General features: G+C 39.6%; 1 protein-coding gene across 1 annotated transcript; it reads right to left on the bottom strand.

Annotated features, from left to right (window-relative positions):
* Positions 1 to 45: 45 nt before the first annotated feature.
* On the bottom strand, positions 46 to 24,646 carry gpt2 (glutamic pyruvate transaminase (alanine aminotransferase) 2). Its single transcript, XM_057341007.1, has 11 exons — positions 24,075 to 24,646; positions 22,581 to 22,670; positions 13,460 to 13,568; positions 13,188 to 13,321; positions 12,858 to 13,101; positions 12,640 to 12,719; positions 12,381 to 12,517; positions 6,146 to 6,320; positions 3,041 to 3,196; positions 2,322 to 2,434; positions 46 to 2,233 (listed from the first exon to the last, which is right to left on the bottom strand). Exons 1-11 carry the CDS (start codon positions 24,387 to 24,389, stop codon positions 2,122 to 2,124), a joined length of 1,665 nt encoding a protein of 554 aa, XP_057196990.1. The 5' UTR covers positions 24,390 to 24,646; the 3' UTR covers positions 46 to 2,121.
* Between the last annotated feature and the right edge of the window lie 440 nt (positions 24,647 to 25,086).

Genomic DNA, 25,086 nt, shown 5'->3' with positions numbered 1-25,086 from the left:
AAAAATCTTGACAATTAAAAATCAAGCCTGTTTATTGTTATAATGAATATACATATAATTCTGCCAAACTCTTGAACATTTGATTAAATGCAAAATTCAGAGTGGGAGTGGCTTCAAATGAGTGGGACCTTGAAGTCACAAAAGTCGAAATCGACTGAAATAAGGTATATCATTGGCCTAAACATAGTTCATGTATCTTAACCATTATTTTGGCATAATCCAAAAAACAACTACGTTTACTTTAAGAATTCATCTTATAGCCAAATAATATAAAAAACAAAAACACTATCAGGGGTGCTTTATAAACAGCCTTGCATTCTGACTGAAATGACAACTGATTGTAAGGCAAAAAAAATCATTACTGTTTGTCAAATGAGAAAACCTTTCATTTTGACATCTTTATTATGAACAAAAACAACTTGAACAGATGTAACCTAGTTGAACAGTATTGTGCGTATTGACCTCTAGTATTGAAATTACAATGTTCAAAAATCTGTAAACAAACAGCACATACAAGAAGTAATGCATATAAAGAAAAGTTCATTTAAAGCTGACAGGCATAATTGAAGGCACCTCATAAGAAGTGAAAGGGTCATGAAGCTCAAGAGAACACAATGCTACATTAACAGTATTCATTCGCTGATAATGGCTTCTAAAAATTACAGAACAACAGATAAACCCTGAAAAAGTAAGATATAAACCAGGTAAAAAAACAATTTGCAACTTTGGCACTAATGATTTCAAATAGCTGTTATTTAAATTGAAATTATTGTGTATTTTATCAACTTTGTTTCAAACAAGACTACGATGAAGGGTTTAGATTTACATGACATATTACCTGGGGAAAATATGTCAGTAAATATGAATTAATCCAGAACTTTCAAGATAAGTTAACACACTTTATTCACTCAATGTTTTCAGCTGCCCATGACACAAAATATCTACAGTAAAAAAATGGGACAGAGACGTTCCAAATCATTTTACGATGATCTTAATCAGAAGCTTAATTTGCAATTAATTTCCTGATTTTTAAATAAACGTTTAGCTTGTACATTGCATGGCAATGAGTGAAACTCAGGTGAGGACAAAATAAACAAAAAATAGTCCCTCCTCGTAAACTTTTCAGAACCATAACCATATATGTACCTTCAAATATTCGGTGACAAACCATCTCCTCTCCTTTCGTAATAATACAAAAATCGAAGTAAAAACGCATCAGCCAGAATTTTGAATCATTCATAATATGAATAGAAGCAATACAGAGAAAGAGAGATTTGTGGCTGTTTTTACTTAGGGGATGTGGCAACCATAGATATAAATAACTAGATGCCACATTAGCATCTGTTTCTATGGGCCGCTACTTGGGTCATCCGCCATATTGGAACGCTGCGAGCCGGTCCACTAACACTCAAAATCAAGCTGACGGTGTGCAGTATGATTATGAAAACATAGTTATTGTTGTGTAAGCTCAAACATTATATCTGCTACACTAACACATGACAACAACGAAAGGTTACCCCATTTTCAGGAATTTAAATCCCCGTGGTTTTCACAGCCATGACTGCGCAGCGTAGTGTTGGGGCATTCTAGTCAACTGTAAGTGACGTCAGTGGACCGTTCCAAGATGGCGGACACGTCTACGTGCCTGGAGCGCTTAAATGCAGCATCTAGTTATATGTATTGTGGCAACCATCGTTTAATTCAGTGCAAGTGTCCAAGTTTGGAAACACCTTAAATGAATAATCTTTGTTGTTCAATCTCACATATGACCCAGGGTGTTTGTTCACCCTGACAGTTTAAGTGCAAATTTACCAGAGGAAATGGACTGACACATTTCTGTTGTTGTGTCCTATGTTCTGAAATCCATCTTAAAAAAACACTTTAATATTTAGCTTAGTGTTACGCCTGGGTTACACAGCTAATATTTCCTTAAAACCATGTTGCAAAATTCTAAACAAATCTAAGTAAACAACACCATAATCTCTAAAATCATGTTTAAAAATATGACTGGAAACCTAGCAAGCAGGACTCTTAACACTACCTTTGCTGTTTAAATGAATGGTCAGTGTATTAAGAAGTCACATGGCTGGAGCTGAACAGCTTTCAACATTAGTACAAATATCATCTCTGTAACTGCTCCAAAGCAGAGAACTCTTTCAAGAACTTGATTTGGAAATCATGTACTTTGCCAAGAAGTACCTTCAGCTTCTCTGTGGATGGTAGGATTGTCATTCTGAAACCAAGACAAATAGACCAAACATAAGGTAAGAACTAAGAAAACAATGTTGCCTATGTAAATTATGATTTCCAAGTGGGTTTACCTGAAATGGTATGTTCCATCTTTCTGCCCAAAGCCACTACCAGGAACAACACAGATTCCAGTCTCTTCCAGCAGCCTCAGGCAGTAGAACATATCCGGCTGCATTCCTAAAGCCTGAAAAAAGCACATTACGGTCAACTTCACAATAGTTTTCACATTCACAGCTGGAATTTCTGACCTTTAATGTCTATGACTTAGTTTGAGTTACAGAACGCAGGAGTTTGTGGAAACATCCAACAAAACATATTTCACAAACAATTGCATCAAACAATTTATTTGGCATCCGCATACCGGTACAAATGTCATTTTAAATGGCTGTAGGTTTTATCAGACACATGTGTCACTGTTGTGTATTAATACTACAGCAACATTTTATGGCAGACAATCATACCAATAATGTACTTTGCTTCCTCAATACAATTTCTTTTCAATTCAAAGAAAAATCACTCCCAAAAGGAGGAAGTCAGTAACAATACATTTATACTGTTGGATTTTGTTTGTCATTAAAATAGATATGTGGGAATGTGTTGAGGTAGTTTTACTGGTTCCCCCCTTTCTACTTATGATGATCCAAGGATCACAAAGTGCACAGTAGAAATGTACGGTGAACAGAAGAGTGTGAGAGCGAGAGAGAGAGCGAGACCAGCAACACATAAAATCAGGTTATCAAAGGCAATGAAGCTACATCAGACAACCAGAGGTAAAGTCACGAGTACTTGCCTTGGCTTCCTCCACTGCTTTTGGAGGGATAAAGATGCGGGGAAAGGCGTACATGGCCCCCTGGACGGGATTGCACTTGATTCCTGGAACCGCATTCAGGATTTTCTCTGTTAGCTTAGCTTTCTCTGCTAAAGCACCCAGCACTGCGGTTTTCTCCTGAGAGAGATCAGACACACACCATCACAGGTCATTTATAACATAAATACAGGTTTACATAAGAAAAACAACACAAACTTATTGTCTCTCAACCTAGTGCCACTGTCAGAAACTGCTTTACAGTATCTCACAGAAGTGAGTACACCCCTCACATGTTTGTAAATATTTTATTATATCTTTCATGTGACAACACTGAAGAAATGACACTTTGCTATAATATAAAGTGAGTGTACAGCTTGTATAACAGTGTAAATTTGCTGTCCCCTCAAAATAACTCAACACAGCCATTAATGTCTAGACAAAAGTGAGTACACCCCTAAGTGAAAATGTCCAAATTGGGCCCAATTAGCCATTTTCAGTGTTACAAGGTCTCAGGTGTGAATGGGGAGCAGGTGTGTTAAATTTGGTGTTATCGCTCTCACTCTCATACTGGCCACTGGAAGTTCAACATGGCACCTCATGGCACAGAACTCTCTGAGGATCTGAAAAAAGAATTGTTGCTCTACATAAAGATGGCCTAGGCTATAAGAAGATTGCCAAGACCCTGAAACTGAGCTGCAGCACGGTGGCCAAGACCATACAGAGGTTTAACAGGACAGGTTCCACTCAGAACAGGCCTCGCCATGGTCGACCAAAGAAGTTGAGTGTAGTGTTAATTTCGTTAACAAAAATAATGATGAAAAATTTCCGTCAACGACTATTTTCCCAGGACGAAGACGAGACCATTAAACAACAACTGAGACTTTTTCAGCACGCAATATCGTTGACGAAAAATGAAGAGACTAAAATGTAGTTAAAACCTAAAACCTTACCTAAAAAATCTTTTTAGTCTTTGTCGAAAAAAAAATAGAAGATACATATTACATATATTTATGCAAGCCTCTGCTGTATGAGCGTTCATGTTTGCGGTCGCCAGATAACAGGAGTTTAGAACCCCCAAACAGGGATGAAGGGTTAAAAAAGTATACGTTTTCTGCCAGCGGGTAACTTAATTTCTGCAATCTAGCAACCACACGCCAATGCTCTCACTGTGGAAGCGCCATTAAGGATCTCAAGTCAATAAACAAGAGTTTAGCAATCTCCAGCCAGTAGTGATGGGAAGTTCGGATCATTTTACTCACTCGGACCTTTGAGTCTCGTTCAGCAAAATGAATGAATCTTTTTTCAAGTCATATCGTTCATTTTAGCAAAATATAATTAAAATGTTACATGTTACTTTCCTAACACATCTACTACTTATGCAAACGTTGATCACATTACAAACGATACAAAACTATAATGCTATAAGAAACAGAAAAGATTAATTCATTGTTTACCTGGGTCTTCAGTCTATGATTAGCTCACCACACCTCTTATCTGACAAGTCTTCGGGTTTGACTCGTTCTTTCATCACGTGACAGCTTCGTAAGCTAAACCAATGCAGTCAGACCCAGAAAGAGAATTGATTAGTTCACCTTCCGAGTCTTCGGGTTTGAGTCGTTCGTTCATCCCGTGACAGCCCCGTGCGCTTAACCAATGCAATCAGAGCCGGAAAGAAAATTGATTAGTTCACCTCCCGAGTCTTCGGGTTTGAGTCGTTCGTTCTTTTGTCACGTGACGTGACAGCTTTGGACAGAGAAATTAGTTAATTTACTAATTCCAGTACAGGACCCATAGAATGTTGCACAATGCGCATGCGCGACTGAACGAATCACTCCCCGAGACGACTCGTTCTTCCCGATTAAAGATTTGTCGTTCAAGAATGACCCATCACTACCAGCCAGTCTGTGTTCTCTCATGAGCAGCTCGAGCCGCGTTGATCTCCACTACATTGTTTGTTTGCGATTGTGGTTGCTGAATAAAGACATCCCACTATGCGAAAACTGTGAGTCTGTTTGTTACGTTCTGATGGTTCTCCTTCCGACGGTCAGTCGTGTTGTTTCTGGGGAATTGTCAATATTCTTGCGAGCATCAGGAAGACGCTAGAAATTTGCGGGAGAACTTAAGGTAGAAGTTGGATGTCTATGAATAGGCCTATGCACTTATCAAACCTCTGTGGAAATACTTCTTAGATGAAGCGAGATGAAGTTGAATAAACTATGCACATGATTTGACATTCTATCGATTTGTGCTCATTGGTATAAGAGATATTTATAATGATATTTAAAAACAAATTTCTCAAACGACGACAATCACTGTGATTATAATATTTAGCAAAATACCATTTTTTATCATTTTAACCATTATATAGCATGACGAAAATGTGACGAAAATGCATAGACATTTAGTTAACTAAACTGGACTAAAAACAGGACAAGGATGACTAAAGATAAAAACTAAAAGGTGTATTCGTCGTGGGACTAAAACTAAAATAAAAAATAGCTGACAAAATTAACACTAGTTGAGTGCACGTGCTCAGCGTCATATCCTGAGGTTGTCTTTGTGAAATAGACGTATGAGTGCTGCCAGCATTGCTGCAGAGGTTGAAGGGGTGGGGGTCAGCCTGTCAGTGCTCAGACCATACGCCGCACACTGCATCAAATTGGTCTGCATGGCTGTCGTCCCAGAAGGAAGATGATGCACAAGAAAGCCCGCAAACAGTGATGTCGTCATGGAGGAGTGGAAGATGGCAACCTGTGAAGCTCTGGTGAACTCCTTACCCAAGAGGGTTAAGGCAGTGCTGGAAAATAATGGTGGCCACACAAAATATTGACACTTTGGGCCCAATTTGGACATTTTCACTTAGGGGTGTACTCACTTTTGTTGCCAGCGGTTTAGACATTAATGGCTGTGTGTCGAGTTATTTTGAGGGGAGAGCAAATTTACACTGTTATACAAGCTGTACACTCACTACTTTACACTGTAGCAAAGTGTCATTTTTTCAGTGTTGTCACATGAAAAGATAGAATAAAATATTTACAAAAATGTGAGGGGTGTACTCACTTCTGTGAGACACTGTAGGTGACTGACCTGGTGAAATTGCTTGAAAGAAGGCTCATCTGGTTGTGGAGGGTTGACTATGACATCCATAGCAACCTGGCCAGCCAAAGGGGGGCACAGTCTCACTGATAAAAGCTTCACAAGCTGGGCTTTGACTTCTGGATCCATGTTGATCACCTCCATATATCCACCCCTGAAACCACACCTGTGGAAAGACACAAGGTCAGTGACTTCTGTGAATTGTAGGGTTGGGCATTGAGAACTGGTTCCAAATTTCCAAGAAGCATGGATTCAATGAGATATTTCAGATGGCCTTTTCACATCATCCCAGTTAAAGTCATGTACATGTTAGACCAAGTGGGCAAAGGAAGCGCTCCAAAGGGAAACTGTAAGCCAAATAAATTGTTTGTTGCAGATCATATTTTGTGAACATTTTTGGTGGATGTTTCCACTTTTAGAATTCTATTCTCTACTCTGCGAAAATCCTGTGTTCTGTATCTCAAACTAAAACCCTATTCGGATGGTAATTGTTTCTCATAAGAACGTCTGTAAAAATAAATCTGCATGGCTCCTTGGTGATGAAACTCATGCATTCGGACAAACATAAATTCACGCCGGTGTAGGTGCGAGTTTGTAATCCTGCAAACCCGGAAAATGCACTTCTCACGTGCTCAGTCACATGACAATTTGCATGTATTTAATAATTATAATGGAATAAAATAGATATTTTAAAATGCCAATATCTAATGTTTTCATGTTTTTTCTTGTCTTCTTTCTGTTCCTCTCTGTGTAGTGAAGCAACCATCCTGATCTTTCAAGTTAGCTAGAACTTATGTGAACTTGTCTGTGTGTGTATGTTGTGTGTGCTCGAGTGATGAATCTAAGCGATCACGTTAACAGCCGAAACGTATTAAACTCTGTATCATCTGGTCATCATACAGACACGTATGATATCATTCGAAGCTGTAAAGGGTTTACATTTATTTGTGTAGATCCACGATAACCACAAAACATAGTACTTTTGTAAAATAAAGATACATTTACATTTAGTCATTTAGCAGGCGCTTTCATCCAAAGCGTCTTACAGATGAGGTAGACAATGGAAGCAATTGGAACAACATAAGGACAACAAAAAGCATAAGTGCAATAAAAATAAAGCCGAAAGGATGCACATTCTGCCGTCTGTGAACTGTTTCTCTCAGTTTGCAGAAGCGCTTCAGGTGCGCGTGTGATAAGACGTAATGTGAGTCAATGCTGCCATTTACAGCATTTTCAATGCATCAGACACTATAATCCCTGAACCTCCTAAAAAGCAACACTCTGCGGTGCTTTAAAGTTATGGAGGACTAAATCTGCAAAAATTATAAATAAATAAATGTATAAATAAATAAATAAATAAATAAATATATAAACGAATAAATGTAATAATATGAAAATAAATAAAGGAATGAATGGTTTGAAAAAACAAAATAATTCGTTTTAGCTATTATTGATCTTAGCTTTAGCTTTTTTTTTCATTTTTTAAATTGATTTATTATTTTTTGTGTCCATTTTTATTTATTTTTAGATTATTTTATTTATCATTTCCTTTTATTTTTTCATTTATTTATACGTTTATTTATTTTTATATTTATTTATTAACGCATGTATTTATTTCCATATTCTTTCTTCCATATATTTATTTTCCATTTCTTGAATTTATTCTTACTTTTCTGTGTCTTGTATGATAATTAGATGGTTGGTCTTGCCTACTATTGGTTCAGCGTAGATTGAAGCGTTTGATCGATTACTCTTGACTTGTTTTGGACTAACATCACGTCACTCACTGATCGTTTGCTTTGTTTAACTATGGCGGGCGCACAATTAGCTAGAGAGTTACGGCATTTAGCCAATGAAGTCGATAACCATGCATCAAATGACTATGTGTCATTTAGATTAGATGCGCTTATTGATGTTTTATTACAGATTGACGGCGAAATAAATGACAAAATTCTTCAAAATCTGTGCGAGTCAGAGGGTGCTAAAGTGGTGACCAAGTTCCGGTTACAGGTCCTCCGCCACAGATGTGCATGAACGACCTCAGCAGATTCGTTGATTCTGAAAGCACAAGCCGACTGAATATTAAGATGTCTAATAAACACAGAATTTCTTGTTACATGATTTTGGCATTCTTGTAAAGATTGCAAATTATTGGTATGATCGCCCGTAAGGGCTGAAGCGAGGTGAAAAAAATAAATAAAGCGATTTGACACGGGATTCGAAACCATGCAATAAAGCAAGGCTGCGTGTCACCAACAATCACACTAAGCTGTTTCGCAACGCTAGTTGCCGCGGATCTTTGCAATAAAATCAAGATGTCACACAACAATATGCAGCTGGATGAATCAAGGGAATATGCCTGTGTTGTCTTGTGACCTCTGTGTTTTTATCTCTTATGAAATGTAGTAAAGTTTACGAGTACAGTTTAGTAACCACGTCTTTTTAGACGGAATGGTTTCCATTTGATGGCCCCTGTAGTGAAAGAACGATGCTCATTACTACCGTGTTAACTTGTGACTTAAGTTCACTATGTCTCAATTCATTGTAATGTTACATTAAATCTGTATGCTTTTTCTAACCGAAAGGCTGCTTATAACTGTCACTTTGACAACGCGTTTGAGACTTCGGTTCACAAGCTCATCTGTGTAGTAAAACCTTATTACATTTTGTGCTTTATGTTTTCACCAGTTGAAACCGTAACACCACCACAGCCCCCTCTGACTCGCACAGATTCTGCAAAGAGGCTAACAACTGAGGAAGAACTTCGTCATCTATCTCGCAGTCAATCTGTAATAAAACATCAATAAGCACATCTAATCTAAATGACACATAGTCGTGATGCATGGTTATCGACTTCATTGGCTAAATGCCGTAACTCTCTAGCTAATTGTGCGCCCGCCATAGTTACTTAACGTTATACACGAAGCAAACGATCAGTGAGTGACGTGACGTTAGTCCAAAACAAGTCAAGAGTAATCGATCAAACGCTTCAATCTACGCTAAACCAATAGTAGGCAAGACCAATCATCTAATTGACCCTTCGCTAAGCCACGCCCGAAAACCGCCACAGGCCAATCGTGGTTTAGCAACCGTAACTAGGCACGGGAGGTCTGTCAAGCTTTCGAGCGAGGGAAACATGCCGAATCGTTGTGCGTATGGATTGTGTAAATCTGATAGCCAGTATCCTAAAAGTTTGGACGGGGTGGTGGAATTTTTTCTCTTCCCGAAACCTAAAACCCAAGGGTAGAAATGCCAGACGTGGATCAAGCAGTGTGGAAGGCCTCATTCATAAATGTGGGACATTCTAAAACGCTTAACGTGAAAAACGCTTAACGTATCTTAACGTACCTAAACAGCGATCAAGGAAAACCAAATTTCTGTCAAACCTTCCTTGTATTAAACACTTGCTGCTGTCAAAAGAACAAGCTCTTGGTCCGCGGATAAACGGCAACACCAATTAGCCTACTGACGCAATAGCCACGCGAGCATTCGTGCCACAAGAACACACTGTATAATCTCATTATATTTCTGTCCCTTTTTATCAGAGCTTTTATCAGAAACATTTGTGCTGTTTTGTTCTAGTTTGCTCCACAGGCTATTCAGCTCGATGTAACAACACTGAAGCCAGAAGTTAGCAACTTTATTTTCGTGGCCTAATGGTTAGAGAGTCAGACTCTTGACCAGAAGGTTGCCGGTTCGATTCCCAGGGCCGGCGGGTAACGACTGAGGTGCCCTTGAGCAAGGCACCTTACCCCCACTTGCTCCCCGGGCGCTGCAGTGATAGCTGCCCACTGCTTCAGGTGTACGTGTGTTCACCACCTGCTGTGCGTGTGTTCACTACTCTCTGGATGGGTTAAATGCAGAGGTCACATTTCGGGTATGGGTCACCATATCTGACTAATAGGTCACTTTCACTTTCACTCATTTCTTAATATTGGTTTCAGACAGGGCATAAAGAGGCCCCTACTGCACTTTTCAACACAATGCACGGTGGCTTTTGAGGTATTAATTACAACTAAAATGACAGAAATTTGTCTAAGCCACGTTAAGCTGTTTTCTCTTATAATGGACTTCTATGGTGAGAACGCTTAACGTGATATTCACTTTATCCGCGGACCAAGAGCTCATTCTTTTGACAGCAGCATGTGTTTATTAGAAGTAAAATTTGACAGATACTTGTTTTTTTTATCGCTGTTTAGGTACGTTAAGCGTTTTTCACGTTAAGCATTTTAGAATGTCCCACTAAAGGTCGACAGGATTAACAAAAACACCTATGTTTGCTCCAAGGTAAGAGCACGCTAATGTTAGCTAGCTAGCTAACTCAGCACATCATTGCTTGGAAATAATGACGGTTCTTTGTTCATAATGCATACATTTGAACGTAAAATAAGATGATTAAAGGCAAGATGGAAATTTGTTTCTGTTGTTGATGATGTATGGCTCAGCTCAGCATCTCTGGCTCTTGCCAGGTCCAAGGCGTAGATTAGACACACGACGTGTGAGCAGTAGCCTGGCGCGCTGCTAAAATATAAGCGGGAGAATGTTATCATTCAGCTCAGTGGTAAGAGCATTGCGTTAACAACGCAAGGTTGTGGGTTCGTTCCCAGGGATTGCACATGCCTATGTATAAATGTATAGGATAAAGCAATGCAAGTCGCTTTGGATAAAAGCGTTTGCAAAATGCGTAAATGTATTATGTCGTGGATATATCCCTCGAATGCACACTGCAGTCCCTTTTGTCTTGCTTTCTCAGATATTTCACATGTTCGCCAAAAATTACTAATCATCTCCTTGGGAATGTCTGACACTGGTGCATACACACTGTAATACACTTGCCAGGTGTGAAAGCGTGACAGGTGTAGCAACAGTAACTAAGGAGGCCGGGGCTTAGCGAAGGGTCAATTATCATATAAGACACAGAAAAGTAAGAATAAATTCAAGAATAAATAAATAAGTGGAAATAAATACATGCGATAAATAAATATACAAATAAATAAACGTATAAATAAATGTAATGTAACATGTAATGTAAAAGGAAATGATAAATAAAATAATCTAAAAAATAATTTTATTTATTTAAAAAAAATAAAAAGAATAATAAAAAAATGGACAAAAAATAATAAATCAATTTTAGTTAAAGCTAAGACCAATAATAGCTAAAACTAATTATTTTGTTTTATCAAACCATTCATTCCTTTATTTATTTTCATATTATTACATTCATTCGTTTATATATTTATTTATTTATAATTTTTGCAGGTTTAGTCCTCCATATAAAGTGGTCAGACGTATTTTGGATTTAACACCTGTTATAAACTCAGAGATGTGGTTTCGGACGGCAATTAATTATCGCACGACCTTGGTGTTTGTCAAAAAGGATTTTTCCATGGGTGGTGGGAGAAAAACACATACTTCTGGATTCGGGCGGCAATAAAATCACCATTTACCTCCTGTTAATTGTGAAAATATGTTACATCCCTATGAGAAACAATTACCGTCCTAATAGGGCTTATGTCATAGACATTGAAGTCAGCTGTGGATATGAAAATTTCAGGCTTAAGAAAAGCAAATCGAGTAAGAAGTTAAGAACAAGTAAGATTGGATTTGCTGTTTGACAGAATCATGATATGCTGTTGGTGTAGTACTAGCTGTAGTAACTAAACAGTTTAGTGCATCATCATTTACTTATAACTGGTGTGTGTAACATCACCTTAGTCATAACAAGTCTTGCCTGTATATATCTGCGTCATCTTTTCGTGTTGGTTCATGTTCATTATTATTTTGCTTGGCAACATATGTCCATGCCTGTGTTGCACAGGGTGTTTATTATCAACAATAGACAAAGGGTGTGATTCATTTGGGCAGGTGTGTGTTTTATTGGGTGTCAATTTTAAATATCAAAATCGTTTCACATACTGCACTTGTAACTGTTTTAACAAATAAATAAATGCAACACACCTGGGCTGTTTTTTAAACGGTTACTAGGACTGGTTGTCCTTACAAAGGTCAACAACCGGACACTAAATTTATGAGGTGCTTCATATTTCTACATTGCTTCTATTTAAAAATGCTACTTACAGAGCCAGACGACTTCTAAAATTGTTTCAGTATACTACACTTATGTCACGTGAATGTGCCCTGGAGTGAAAGCTGATCTAGGAAGGGTCAGTTGGATTTCAGAGGCACATGCTGACGCCTACAAAGGTTCATGGATTGGGATACTCACTCTCCCGTGTAGCCTTTGGAGGTGGAATGGAAGGAGACGAGCTCCACGCTGTTAAAGTACTCAGGGCCCATCTCATATAGCACCTTCTTGAAGGAGTGGAACTGACAGTCAGAAGCGTACACATTGTCCTGGTAGACCTGCCAGTAACAGCACAAATCAACATTGAGAACAAAGTGGTCATGTTTCTCAGAAATTAAGCATTTAGGTAAGCACTTTGTCAGGTTTACATTTAAAAATAAATAAGCTATACAGTTATTACCTCATCTGACATTACAAAGAGATTCTCCTCGTAGGCAAAGTGCAAGACTTCTTCAATGCATTTCTTACTCTGGACCTGACCTGTAAAAGTTTAAATGAATTAGGAGGAAGGAAGGGACACAACAGAAATTCGATGCATTAAACAATTGAGGTCCCCCTGCACTAATTCTTCGAACACCATCCGACAGCCCCAAAATAATTCATTCACTATTTTCCTACCAGTTGGGTTTCCGGGGTTGATGATACAAATGACCCGGGGTTGGCAGTGCTTTTTGGCAGCCTGATATGCTCTGTGAAGCTCGTTGATGTCAAGGGCCCAGCAGTTGTCCTCATCCAAGTAGTAGTTAACCTGCACTGCATCCATCTCTGAGATGGCAGCTGAATACAGCGGGTACTGAGGGATGGGGATCATCACACCAGCCCGAGAAGAGCCGTTCCCGGACACCAGCAGGCGCAGAATATTCTTCAAACAAAATCACCATACATCTGTAGTTTTTGTGTGACAGAAAGCTAGATCCAATCTTTGATGGCAACTACACCATCACCTACCATAATGCCATCACTTGCTCCAGTGGTGAGAAAAATGTTATCCCAGTCGGAAGGCACTCCATCATCTCTTTGCTCGATATACGCTGCAATGTCTTTACGGATCTGCTCTATGCCCTGACTTGCACTATATGACCCTGCAACCGAAATCAAATGTGTTAAAAGCACATACAGGAGCATTTTTCTGTACAATAACAAGGCGTTGCGGATGTGTTTAATATCAGAGGTCTTAATCAGTGTCAGCAATACATCTGCAGTGGAGAAGATGCACAAACCAAGACTGTGTCCACCGCAGCCCTGCAGGATACGCCGTGCTCTCCATTTTGCATCCTCTGGGAAACTGGGACTGTCCATCAGCTCAGGAAATGTGCAGAGAGCCACCACCTGCATGGTTATAAATACAGTCACTACACGCTATAGTTAATACACCCATAACTACTTTAACTTTACTGATTGACCCAGTTGCATAAACTTAGCCGCTAAGTTAAGACTGCGTTTTAACAACTAGTTTCACTGCCTAGCAATTAGTTATGACTAATCAGTCTTTTCATATTTCAATTAGCCCAATCTCTTTTTATTTAACTGATTTAAAAAGTTATGACCAGTCTTGAAGAAAAAAATGAGATGACTAACTTCTAATCGTCTAAGCAGTTAATGCAACCGGCCCCATCATGCTTAACGGAATCAATGTATTTTATGTTTAGTAAATCTGTAAGGATCCGTTGTTCCTAAATGAATTTAGATTGTGATCAATCAAATAAACTAAATACAGTTGTTTGGTTGCTTAAATGTTGGAGGTGTCTTGATCAAAAACAACTTGCACTTGCGTATTTTAAAATATGGAGGGAGGGAGAGAGAGCGCGCATTAAACAGTCTCTGATTCACATTTCGTGTCTTTTCCGTGCGCATATTCGTTATTTTAAATGCAGGGGGCATGCGGTGGGCACATTTTTCTAGGCACGTCGGTGCCACATCGAGATGGAAATAGTTACACGTTTTCGGAGTGTCGCGCACACCGCGGGTTATTTGAAGAGAGAAAGCGCTGCGGCTCGCATTTTCCATGCGGTTTAAAGGCGGGCATACACTGTGCGATTTCAGCGAAGTTCTTGTGAAATACCAACTCACACTGTATGAGTAAACCGTATCAAGCTTGCGATTTATGTGCGCTCACTGTGCGGTCCGATTTTCGCTCTGCGACTTGCTGCTCTCTCACTGTGCGTGTGAAATACACACATGGGAACTCCGATCACCTGGTGTGGCAGTTTACTACATGCTTTCAACGAAGAAACACACTGCCTTGGCCATCCTCGCAGTTCTGTGTGTCGAAACGCCTAAAAAAAAAGAGAGACGCCAGCATCCCAGCCAACATTGGTATGTGGGCCCCATGTGGGTTATATCTGGGCGACATGGGCTCCACATGGGCATGGGATAAAAAAAGGGCAAAATATATGGGCCCCATGTGGGATTACAAATGTGGGTCCCATATAGGTTTGCCCTTATGGGACCTTTATGGGCTACATGTGGGCACACGGATTTTATGATTAAAATGCATATTATGCCTTTAAACTCCTTTAAATGCATACATTTGAACATTTGTATTTGGGCCCCATATGGGTTTTATCTGAGCGATATGGGCTCCACATGGGCATAGGTTTAAGATGGGCAAAACATATGGGCCCCGTGTGGGATACCAATATGGGTCCCACATAGCTTTGCCCATATGAGACCTTCATGGGCTCAAGTGGGCATATGATTTCATGCTTAAAATACATTATGCATTTGAACTTTTTAAAGTTATTATATTTGGTTGATAATCCTTTTAACATAACAAAATCAGCCTAAATATCTGAGATATTTGTATGTATTTAATGCAAATGGAGTTTCTGGAATTTTTGTTAATTAATTCAATAGGCCTGTATCAGTATTTTCTTCCTTTCACTGTCCAAGCTGTATGAAAATCAACCACGATAGATAAATGTAGAAATCCAGGTCAATTTACATGAGTCTCACAAGCGACGTTCTTGCTCAATGTGATAAGATACTTTCGACTTCGTACTTAGCTGCGCAGACCGACCGGTTTACGTCACACTACCGCGAGATCGATCAGGAAGCACTTGCCTAGAAACGATGTCGCTGTATCCTGTTGTCATAACCCGATTGCTTTGTGCAGGTGATGCATGGAGTCGAGCACACCCCTGACCGAGAACACTTTGTTCCGCTTGACAAAGTAGTTCTCCTGAGTTTTGGTAGATTTTTCTTATATCACATAATTAAAAATTATTTTGTTGAAAATGTTTAAATGACAGCTATGATTTAAATCAAATAAATAAATCAAACTACAGAGGAGTTTCTCTATCGGCGGAAGGATATCTTTGGCAGAGCATTGGCGCGCTGGCAACTCTACCGAGCATTAAGTTTATCGAGTCGGGACTGGAAATAATCAAAAATAAGAAGGTAAAATTCATATTTTCTTAAGCGTGTTTTTGTTATCCGTGTTATCAAGCACCGGGAACCCTGTTTTGACCGTTATTTTCCTTTGCATTTTGTAAGCCTGCGTGTACCTGCCATTTTTCCACCTGCGGTAAAATTGAATTGACTTGACCACAGCCTATGACGAGTGACACTAATTTACGATATTTAATGCCATCCTTTTTAATTCCTCAACAGCTCAAAAGGCTGATGTCAGAAACGATGTAACGTTGGTACATAAATTGTAATCTGTTCTGAGACCAGATTTATGCAGCCCGCGCTATCGTTGTCTGCAGCCTGTGTAGTGCTAGAATGCTAGTTCCCATTACATTTTAAATACGTTAATGTGTTCTTCAAGAACCTTGTTTTTTTTACTGACAATACATCATATAACACGGATTTGTTGTATTTGTTTTGTTTGCGTGATATTTCTGGTTCGTGTAGCGCTAATTATAAATGAAAAGCCTTTGAGGGTTCTCAGCGTAACGTTACCAGGGAGTGATTGACAGCACGACGTGATAATGTCCCACCACTTATAACAATGTATTAAAATATGGGTGCATTACTAAAAAGCACAAATCTCAGGACATGACAAAATTTCTCCAGGATTTAAAACCCACTCGGACCCCAGGGGGGTTAAATGATTGATCTGCACATAGATGCAGCATCTTTGCCTTCATTATGCAGACTGTACACATAACAGATTGTTCATAAGAGTATATAGTATATACTGTACTTGTCAACTAATAATTCTGTTATTGTGAGGTGATGCATTTTTTAATTGTTTGACATTAAATTGATAGCATGTAGAGTACTCATTTGTGCTGTAAACTATGATGCTGGACATATCAAATAACTGTATTTGTGTTCTTCTGTTACAGGTGTGGACTGAAACCACTGGAGCACGAGACAGGGGTGGAAAAAGAGCCCTTAACCAGTCTGGCACAAAACATCAGACTGTCAGCAGTTTAAGCGTTCAAAATATCTTTTGTTCAGTTGAGTTTAAAGTACCCTTTCTAATCTGAAATCTATCAAACTATTTTTTTATGAATTTAACATTTAAGACTGTTTTTAAGGTTGAGTTAAATATTCTGTGTTAAGGATCAGAAAATTATAATAAATTTGATATTGAACATCCATGTGTTTTTCATTTTCAGAATGCACCTATTATGTTTATGATGTACAGGCAAATATAAAGTAGTAGATTATTCATTTTGAAGACTAACATGTTAGTCTTCAAAAAGTCTGCTAAAGAGGTAGCTGGGTGGGTGTTGTAGGGAGTGGGAGGGCTTGTTGGTTGTGGTTCGGGGCGTTTCATTTGTTGGGACTGTGTGGGTCTGGTCTGGTTGGTCTTGTTTTGTGGTCGATGTCGGACAACGGAGGAATAAAGTTAATTATGCCATTACTACTTTTCCCTGGTTGTTCCTCTGTTGTCTGTTGTTGATCACGGAATGGGACCGGGTTGGACCTGCACGGTTTCGGCTGGTGGGGGCTTCCTGGGTCGCGGCTCGTGGGCTCTCCCTATTCTTCGTGGACGTTGCTCGGTGGCTTTGGTCGGGGTCACTGAGTGCAGCTATGACACGTCAGAGGAGATCTGGCCCTCCCGAGGTTTTTTTTTCTCCATTATTCATCATTGGAGTTTGGGTTCCTCGCCACAGCACAGCAGAGCAGTGCAGTGTTGGCTTGCTCACCGGGAGACTGCATTTATTTATTAGATATTATTTATTATAATGATCTTGCTTGGTCTATAAACACCATGCACTGTGCTGTGTTTTACCTTTCTGTGTTTTTCTAATTTGCTCCTGTAAAGCTGCTTTGGAACAATGCACATTGTGAAAAGCGCTATAAAAATAAAATTGAATTGAATTAACATCTAAGAAAGCAACATCCAAATGCTGCAGTTATCATTTAATCAGTAAAAATTGCATTGTATTTGGTAGAGCATAAGAATGGAAAAGGTCAATTACAATTTAGCAATAACAAAAATTGTACTGTTCAGGTAGGAAACCTCAAAAAACATAATCTAGAACCACTCAAGTATACACTATGCAGGGCTCCTCCATTAAACCCTTGGTTTAATCCACATGGGCTTTATAAGGTGGGACCAATATGGGGCTTATGCATGTTGCCCACTTGGGTCCCACATGGGCCCCACTCAGATTCTACGTAGGATTCATATGGGCTAATTCACATAGGGCCGAAATGGAACCCGTGGACAAACCCACTTGGGGCCCATGCCTCAAGCCCATATGGGGCCTACATTGGCCCCACAAAAAAATGTTGGCTGGGATATATGGATGCGCAGGTGGCTTGGAAGACGCGGCCAATTGTGGTTTATCTATTTTGCAACGCGAACTTGAGATAAGCAACAGACCTCACTCTAACTCTATGTCTAAGAAAGATTATGTGTTTGAATGGACTGTGGCTCATCATAAGATCTTCAAGATAAATATAATCTGTTCACAGTACATACAATCTTGTATTTTACCCAGACTATCACAAAAAGTGATACACACTCCTACCTACTTACAAAAAAATACATCATATATGTTTAAGTCAGCAAACGTGTATTTCACGGTTTTCATGAGCTGATATCACTGTGCCATTTCTGGTCTTGAAATTGTGCATGTTTTAATGTAAATGGATGATATGAAGCGCGCGGGACCTTCTTAGAATGTCTGTGGATGACTTTCATTTCCTCTTTGAGAAAGTGACTCCACACAATAAGACATGAATTTTGCTACCATAATTCGACGAGTTTTGCCTCCATCACTTCTGTCCACTTCACACGCCACGAAGCCATGGTTTGGTTTTCGCGCAGGCGCAGTGAGAGAAAACATAACGAATTTAGAAAAATCGGTTCGTAGCTCGGCTTCAACAGTGCGATACACTTACGAGCGGCGACCAACATTTCTGACATGTCAGATATTCGTCCGACCTTCCGATTGCCGGTCGGGAGAGGGTAATCGGCTCTCGAATCCCACTGTACACTGGATGACAAACGACGTATGAGAAAGGATAAATTCGGCCCGACTCAAAAAGGAGTCGTCCGACTCAGAATTCCCCTCAAATTCGGACCGAACTCGCACAGTGTATGCCTGCCTTAAGACGCGAAATCCACAGGTCAAGGCTGCTTTATGCTGGGTTCACATTAAATGCGAACAATCGCGTTCCACGGTTTTTAGTACTCGTGGGAAAAGTTCGTTATTTTCGCGTGAGTGATGCGAAATGACATATTTTCAACCTTCGCGGAAGACGATGTTGACGCGCGTTTGCGCCGACCGATTCGCGTCATTCGCACCGCCTGCCGCGAGTTCGCGTCAGTATGCGTCTTTGTATTGCCTTTACATGTAATTTACTCGCGCAAAACGCTTAATTCGTGTTTGGTGTGAACCCACTCGATGCGTCTGTGAGTTCGCTTGGGGGCGCGCGGCAAACATGATGTCATCGCGGTGTTGGCGGAAGTTGGCTTTGAGCGCGCGCGACCTCATTTCGTGTGGTGGTGCATGGCTTTTTTGTAACTGCGTGCGCAGCAACGCATCCGAAAACAAACGAGGGGGATACGAGTTTTGCCGAGCAGACACGTCTGTACATGAACAATGCAGACTCTTTATTCAATACGTTTTAAATAACATATGTGAAGTTTAAAGGTGTCCTGATCTGGCCGTTTTTATTATTTTATACTGTTGTCTGAGGTCTACTTATGACGTTCGCATGGTTTTTACATTCGAAAACATCAAAATCGATAAGTAATAGGCTATTTTCTACCCGGGTTTTGAGGCCGTCTCGACAAACGCTCTGTTTTAATGGGCGTGCCGCATTGAAGACTTGGAAGTAAACGCCCACTGCTATGATTAGATAGCAGTTTGCATAGTAAACTTAGTTGGGGCCTTCTGTGAATTTGGTTAGACACGTAACGTTAGGTTACACATTATCAGGACATATCAAGCGATCTCTAACAAAGCAATAGTGACGCATAATACAAATATGTTTTACTCACATAAGATTGCTGCGCCATTCCTGTCGGATCTAATATTGACTGCACAGCACTGCTTTTTAATTCTAGTCTCTCCGCAAATCCAGCACCTTGTTCGCAAACATACTTAAAAATAAACTTCAACCACGCATTCCTTATATCAGAATCCGAAGGAAGCGACTGTGTTCTTCCACAACCAGGCACTGCACAATGTTGAATGTTTGTTGCATGGTCGCTCTAAATAAAAATAACACTGAAAGAAATCCTCACTTTTGCACATATGACATAGGGCTAGCCGCTCTCGAGAGCCCTTCGCTAAAGTGACAGGGTTGCCAGATCTTCACAGAAAAAATAACAAATAAAGACAATAACAAACCTTAAAATGCAAATTGTTTATATATTTTATAAGACCAAAAATTCGTCAAATCTGCAACAGACCATTTATTAAGACCTAAGTGCCGAGGATTTTTGATCTAATACCAAACAACAAGCATAAAAACGCTTATTAATAACAAATATGGCAAAACAGCGCTGTGTGATGAAGCCTTCCGAGCATAAACACAACAATACAAAAGAGCGTTGCGTGATGCATATCAGCAGTTTAGTTTAAACTGATGGACAAGACTAATCTTTAGCCGAAAAATATGTCGCTATGGTTACCAGTTTGTCAATCATCACAAATGCGGGAGTGTGTTCCATGTGTGGCTAAAGTCATTCAGGAACCAGTGGGCAGGGCTAGAGAAGTAGTCGTTGATATTTTTCTGTGGAGGTGGTGTTCAACCTATCTATGACATAGATAGTTGCATTCCAGGACCTGGCGTTCGCTGAGCCTCGTGTCAATAACAGTAATTTCAGTAACAAGGGCATTTTCAGTTCTGACACTTACAGGATGTTCGCTTGAATATGATTCCCTCTTATACAACAAAAAAATTGAGGTCTTAATTCATCGCCCCTTTAATATGTGAGTTTTTGGGGACTGTTCTGTTTCCATTACTATAGTTTTAACAGAAACATCACATTACATCATATAACTAATGTTCCTGTAGTGAGACAACAATAGTACATTTGTGGTCGCTATGATTTACTGTATACTATAAATACAATAAATTGCGTTGTTCAAGCAAACCACTTCTCCATGCAAATATGTGCTGGTTAGTTGACTCGATTACTCCGAGTCGCCCTCTGTTGTTTCAAAGAATAGCACAACGGCATGCGCGTCAAATATAACACTGGGTTCACACCAAACGCGAATTAAGCATTTTGCGCGAGTAAATTACATACAAAGTCAATGCAAAGACGTGAATAGACGCGAATCGGGCAGCGCGATTGCCAAGAACGTGCATCAAAATTGTCTTCCGCGAAGGTTGACAATATTTGTCAGATAAAATAACAAACTTTTCCCACGAGTAATAAAGAGCGTGGAACGCGATTGTTCGCGTTTGGTGTGAACCCAGCATAAACGCCTCGTCTGTTTGCGGAGGTGCGCGTGCAGTCAGCGGAGGCTCGCAGAGCGGAGCCAGGAGAATATATAAGGCCCGATTCACATTTCGTGTCTTTTCCGCACGCATATTCGTTATTTTAAATGTAGGCGCGCGCAAATAGGGTGTGACGCACATGTGGTGCATCAGAGCCGCATCGAGATGGAAAAAGTTTTAACTTTTCTGAGTCATTTGACGAGAGAAAGCGCCGCGGCTCATGTTTTCCGTGCGGTTTTAGATGCAAAATGTGAATCCGGCCTAAATCCCACATCCGATCCGTGGGGCGCACGCGATCTGTTTAACCATTATATAAGATATGTTGGATTTGTATTTTATGAACATTTTCCGTTTTTCGGTCACGTGAATGAGGGCAAATGACTCAATCGACAGCTCAGTCAGCATTTATGTGGCACCGAAATCTGCGTTTTGATTCGGTCCAGTTACATACCGGATATAATATGGCACCAGGTTTCGGTACCCAACCTTATAAATGAATGAATGTAGCATTATGTAAATGTAAATCAAGTTCCTCCAAAAGTTTCCAAACCATAACCCATGCGGGCCAGGGACAGCTTAGCCAAAGGTAAGAACTGACAGACAATGCATTTATATGAACACAATGAATCTGTTTGAATGCTAAATGATTGCATTTAAATTTGTTTGCCGTGTAACATCCCGTTACACTCTGATGTAGTGAATAATATATATGTTTTCAGCGGCAACAACAAAACGTTATGAGGCCCAAACTTAACTTCCAGTAGACCTCCGCAAAGAGTCAATAAGTGTTGAGTAGTTTTAATTTACTTTAATACAAATAATCTACAATGAAATATTAATATAAATTAAATATAAGATAAAATAATTCTTTATATTATAACAAAACACAGACCAGAAGTTAACTTTGGGCCAAGCAATGTGCATCCGATGAGACAGTTTATATACAGTAAACTCATGAAATTAGAAACCTTTCCCTTGAAATCTGAACAAGTGGTCACAAGAGAGTTCATTTTACATCCAGTTGTAAATGGAAATTCAACCTGACAACTTCCACCTGACCAACAGACAGAGTTTAATACCATGTGTAAACCGAGTAAGCATGCAAAGGTTGTGTTCTTCTTGGATCTCAGAAAAATGCATTTCCATGTCCAAGCTGCAGCTACAATGGCACAGAGACAAGCTCAGATCATCACACAAGCTTTTGTTCAACTCATAATTAAAAGCCTACATTAACTGGACTACTCATAGGAGGCTGTCACCCACATGCAGGAATTTGTCTGAGCATACAAAGGATCACATACAATGTGACATACAATGATCACAAACTTCAGGGGTAAACATGGACTAGGAAGTTAGAATTAGATATCGCATTAGCCAAAAATAAAACAGCTAATGTTGTAAGATTTGAATGAGTCTTGATTTCAGGATATTAGGGTTACAAATGTTATTCAGGATTACACATCCATTTTTGGTTACCTGTCTGAGAAATGTGATTGGTTGCTGTCCCATGGCATGTGCATCACCGATGTTGGCTTTGATGACCTCAGAAAAAGGTTTTGTACCACCCTGTAAGGGAAAAAATTTGTCCATCAGGTGAACACCTCTAAAAAAAGGACTTTTAAAGTACACATCAATTCAACTTGTGTTTGCACCCATGAAACTACTTTAAGAAATCATTTTGTATTAACTTATACTGGATGTAAATCTAAGCGGACATCTGTCTGGATTTGCCTTAATTGTGATGTTATGAAATGAAGCCCCATTTTCCTTCAAAGCACATGTCACTTTTGATGCCTGTGATTGTGCGTCAGTGTTGTCTTCAATTCACTTTGTGGACATTCAAGGGCGTACCATCCATTCATATGAGGGCATGACAATGGAAAGTTCCACTATCACTGAAGGTCAGGTTATAAGCACACTAGAGACAGTGATGGTCTGAAGGGAATCATACCCCTGTCAAAAATGGCACCTGTTCACCAGCTATAATTAGAGCTCTAAGCACTATGGCTGAGCAAGCAAACTCAAACTAACTCTACAGTAGCGAGAGTTAAAGGGATACTTCCCCCAAAAAAGAAAATTCTGTCATCATTTACTCACCTTCGAATTGTTCCAAATCTGTATCAATTTTCTTTGTTCTGATGAACACAGAGAAAGATATTTGGAAGAATGCTTATAACCAGACAGATTTTGTCCCCCATTGACTACCATAGTAGGAAAAAATACAATGGTAGTCAAAAGTGCCCCCAAACTAGTTTGCTGTCCTACATTCTTCAAAATGTCTTTTGTGCTTGTGTACAGCACTTTGGTCCATTTTTATGTTTTGAATGTGCTTTATAAATAAATGTTGAGTTGAGTTCAACAGAACAAAAAAAAGAAAGTAATTGTTCCGACTGTGGGAGTGAAAGTTTTTTCCGACTATGGGAGTGATCCGTTTGGTTATCAGCGTTTTTCCAAATATCCTTCTCGGTTGTTAATCAGAACAACGAAATGTTTACAGATTTGTAACAACTCAAGGTGAGTAAATAATGACAGAATTTTCATTTTTGGGTAAAGTATCCCTGTAACATTACTGCTGAATTTTAAGCTTATTAAGAAGTAGTTTCTTTGTTGAATTGCTTTGATAATAGTCATAAGTAGGTCTGAAACCTTAATTACTTTCTCACAGACTGAGTGTGTGGTTTATTAAAATCAACCCTTGTGGCCAGACAAGAAGAGATGAAGAACTGTAAATTCTACAGGAAATTATTAATATACCCTCACTGTGTTTACTTACAGACCTCAAGCAATGCAAGGTTTTATACTTTATATCTTAAAAGAAATAAAAGTAAAGCTTTAGTATGTACATAAAACAAACATAACCAAGTACAAATCCTTGGATGCTGTACTTGGACACAAAGTGTAAACATCAACATCATTAATGAAACTGCGGATACAGTGATAATGGTACAGTATCACCTCGAGTGACCTCACCTCCTCCAAGCATCTCTCTATCTCTCCAGCTTTGATAACAATAGGTCCTCTCACAGCGTACTCCACTGCCCTCACATGCGGGTTCAATGTCTCCATACTGAGAATCTTCTCCCGCATTTTTTCGTGAAGACTCCCAGCAGCAACTTTAGGCTCGGCGGTACTGAAGCGCATCTGGCCATACCTTTCTATGGACGGATCTTGAGATTTGTGTCTCACTCCGTTTAGACTCGGAAGGGATGTCAGTGTCAAAGGAGTATACTGATCAAAAGCTCCGGCGATCAGTGACCGAGCAGCCAGCGACTGTATGCGAAACATGTCGGCAAAGTAAGGAAGTCTGTAGCTCAACCAGTCAAAAGCTCGAAAAAAGGATGCGCGTACTAAGATAACGCGCGTACACTATACGGTGGTTAACGTTAGGTAAAGCGAGATTAAATAAACTGTTGAAATGAAGAAAATAGCAGAGCGGAATCACTTGTTAAATTGTCGTCTGTACTAAGCCGTTTGGCATGATGATCAAGTTTTGTCGAGAGATGCACTTCATCATCAGCATCTACTATCATCCACCCGCCAATCTTTATGGTTTTTGTTCATTGCGCACATTTGTCTGTGCATTATGGGTATTGTAGTTCTCACGCTGCTGTTGACGCACCATTCTTGCGCCGTTATAAAATAATAAAACTACAATACCCAGAGGTACAAAAGGCATTACAGGCTGTAGGTGTGAGTAAGGGGAGGAGACTTCTTAATACTGTCACAGCCGGCAAAGATTTCATCAGAAGGAAAGAGGATGCAGTGGGTCCTCATACCAAATGTGGGTGGGTGGTATAATTTGTGCATCTTCATTTATTAGGACATGTTTTTTCGCTTTCAGTTCGTCAGCAGTAATTCCAATAAAGCATTTTTTATTCAAACAAATTCTACAGTAATAAAGCATTTTTTATGATCGTGTATAATCTTTTACTACTTTGCATACTACACAATTAAACATTACACGGTTATCCGACGGATTAGA

Source organism: Triplophysa rosa, linkage group LG1 (assembly GCF_024868665.1).
Source record: "Triplophysa rosa linkage group LG1, Trosa_1v2, whole genome shotgun sequence".
Classification (NCBI taxonomy): Eukaryota; Metazoa; Chordata; class Actinopteri; order Cypriniformes; family Nemacheilidae; genus Triplophysa; species Triplophysa rosa.
The sequence above is the reverse complement of the archived record's forward strand: the minus strand, read 5'-3'. Positions and strand labels throughout refer to the sequence as shown.

Coding starts and splice junctions, on each gene's coding strand:
- gpt2 (XM_057341007.1), bottom strand. CDS start 24,389: ATGTTTCGCATACAGTCGCTGGCTGCTCGGTCACTGATCGCCGGAGCT. Junction 13,322..13,459: donor CTGCGGTGGACACAGTCTTG/GTTTGTGCATCT, acceptor TTTCGGTTGCAG/GGTCATATAGTGCAAGTCAG. Junction 12,720..12,857: donor CAACCCCGGAAACCCAACTG/GTAGGAAAATAG, acceptor AAACTTTTACAG/GTCAGGTCCAGAGTAAGAAA.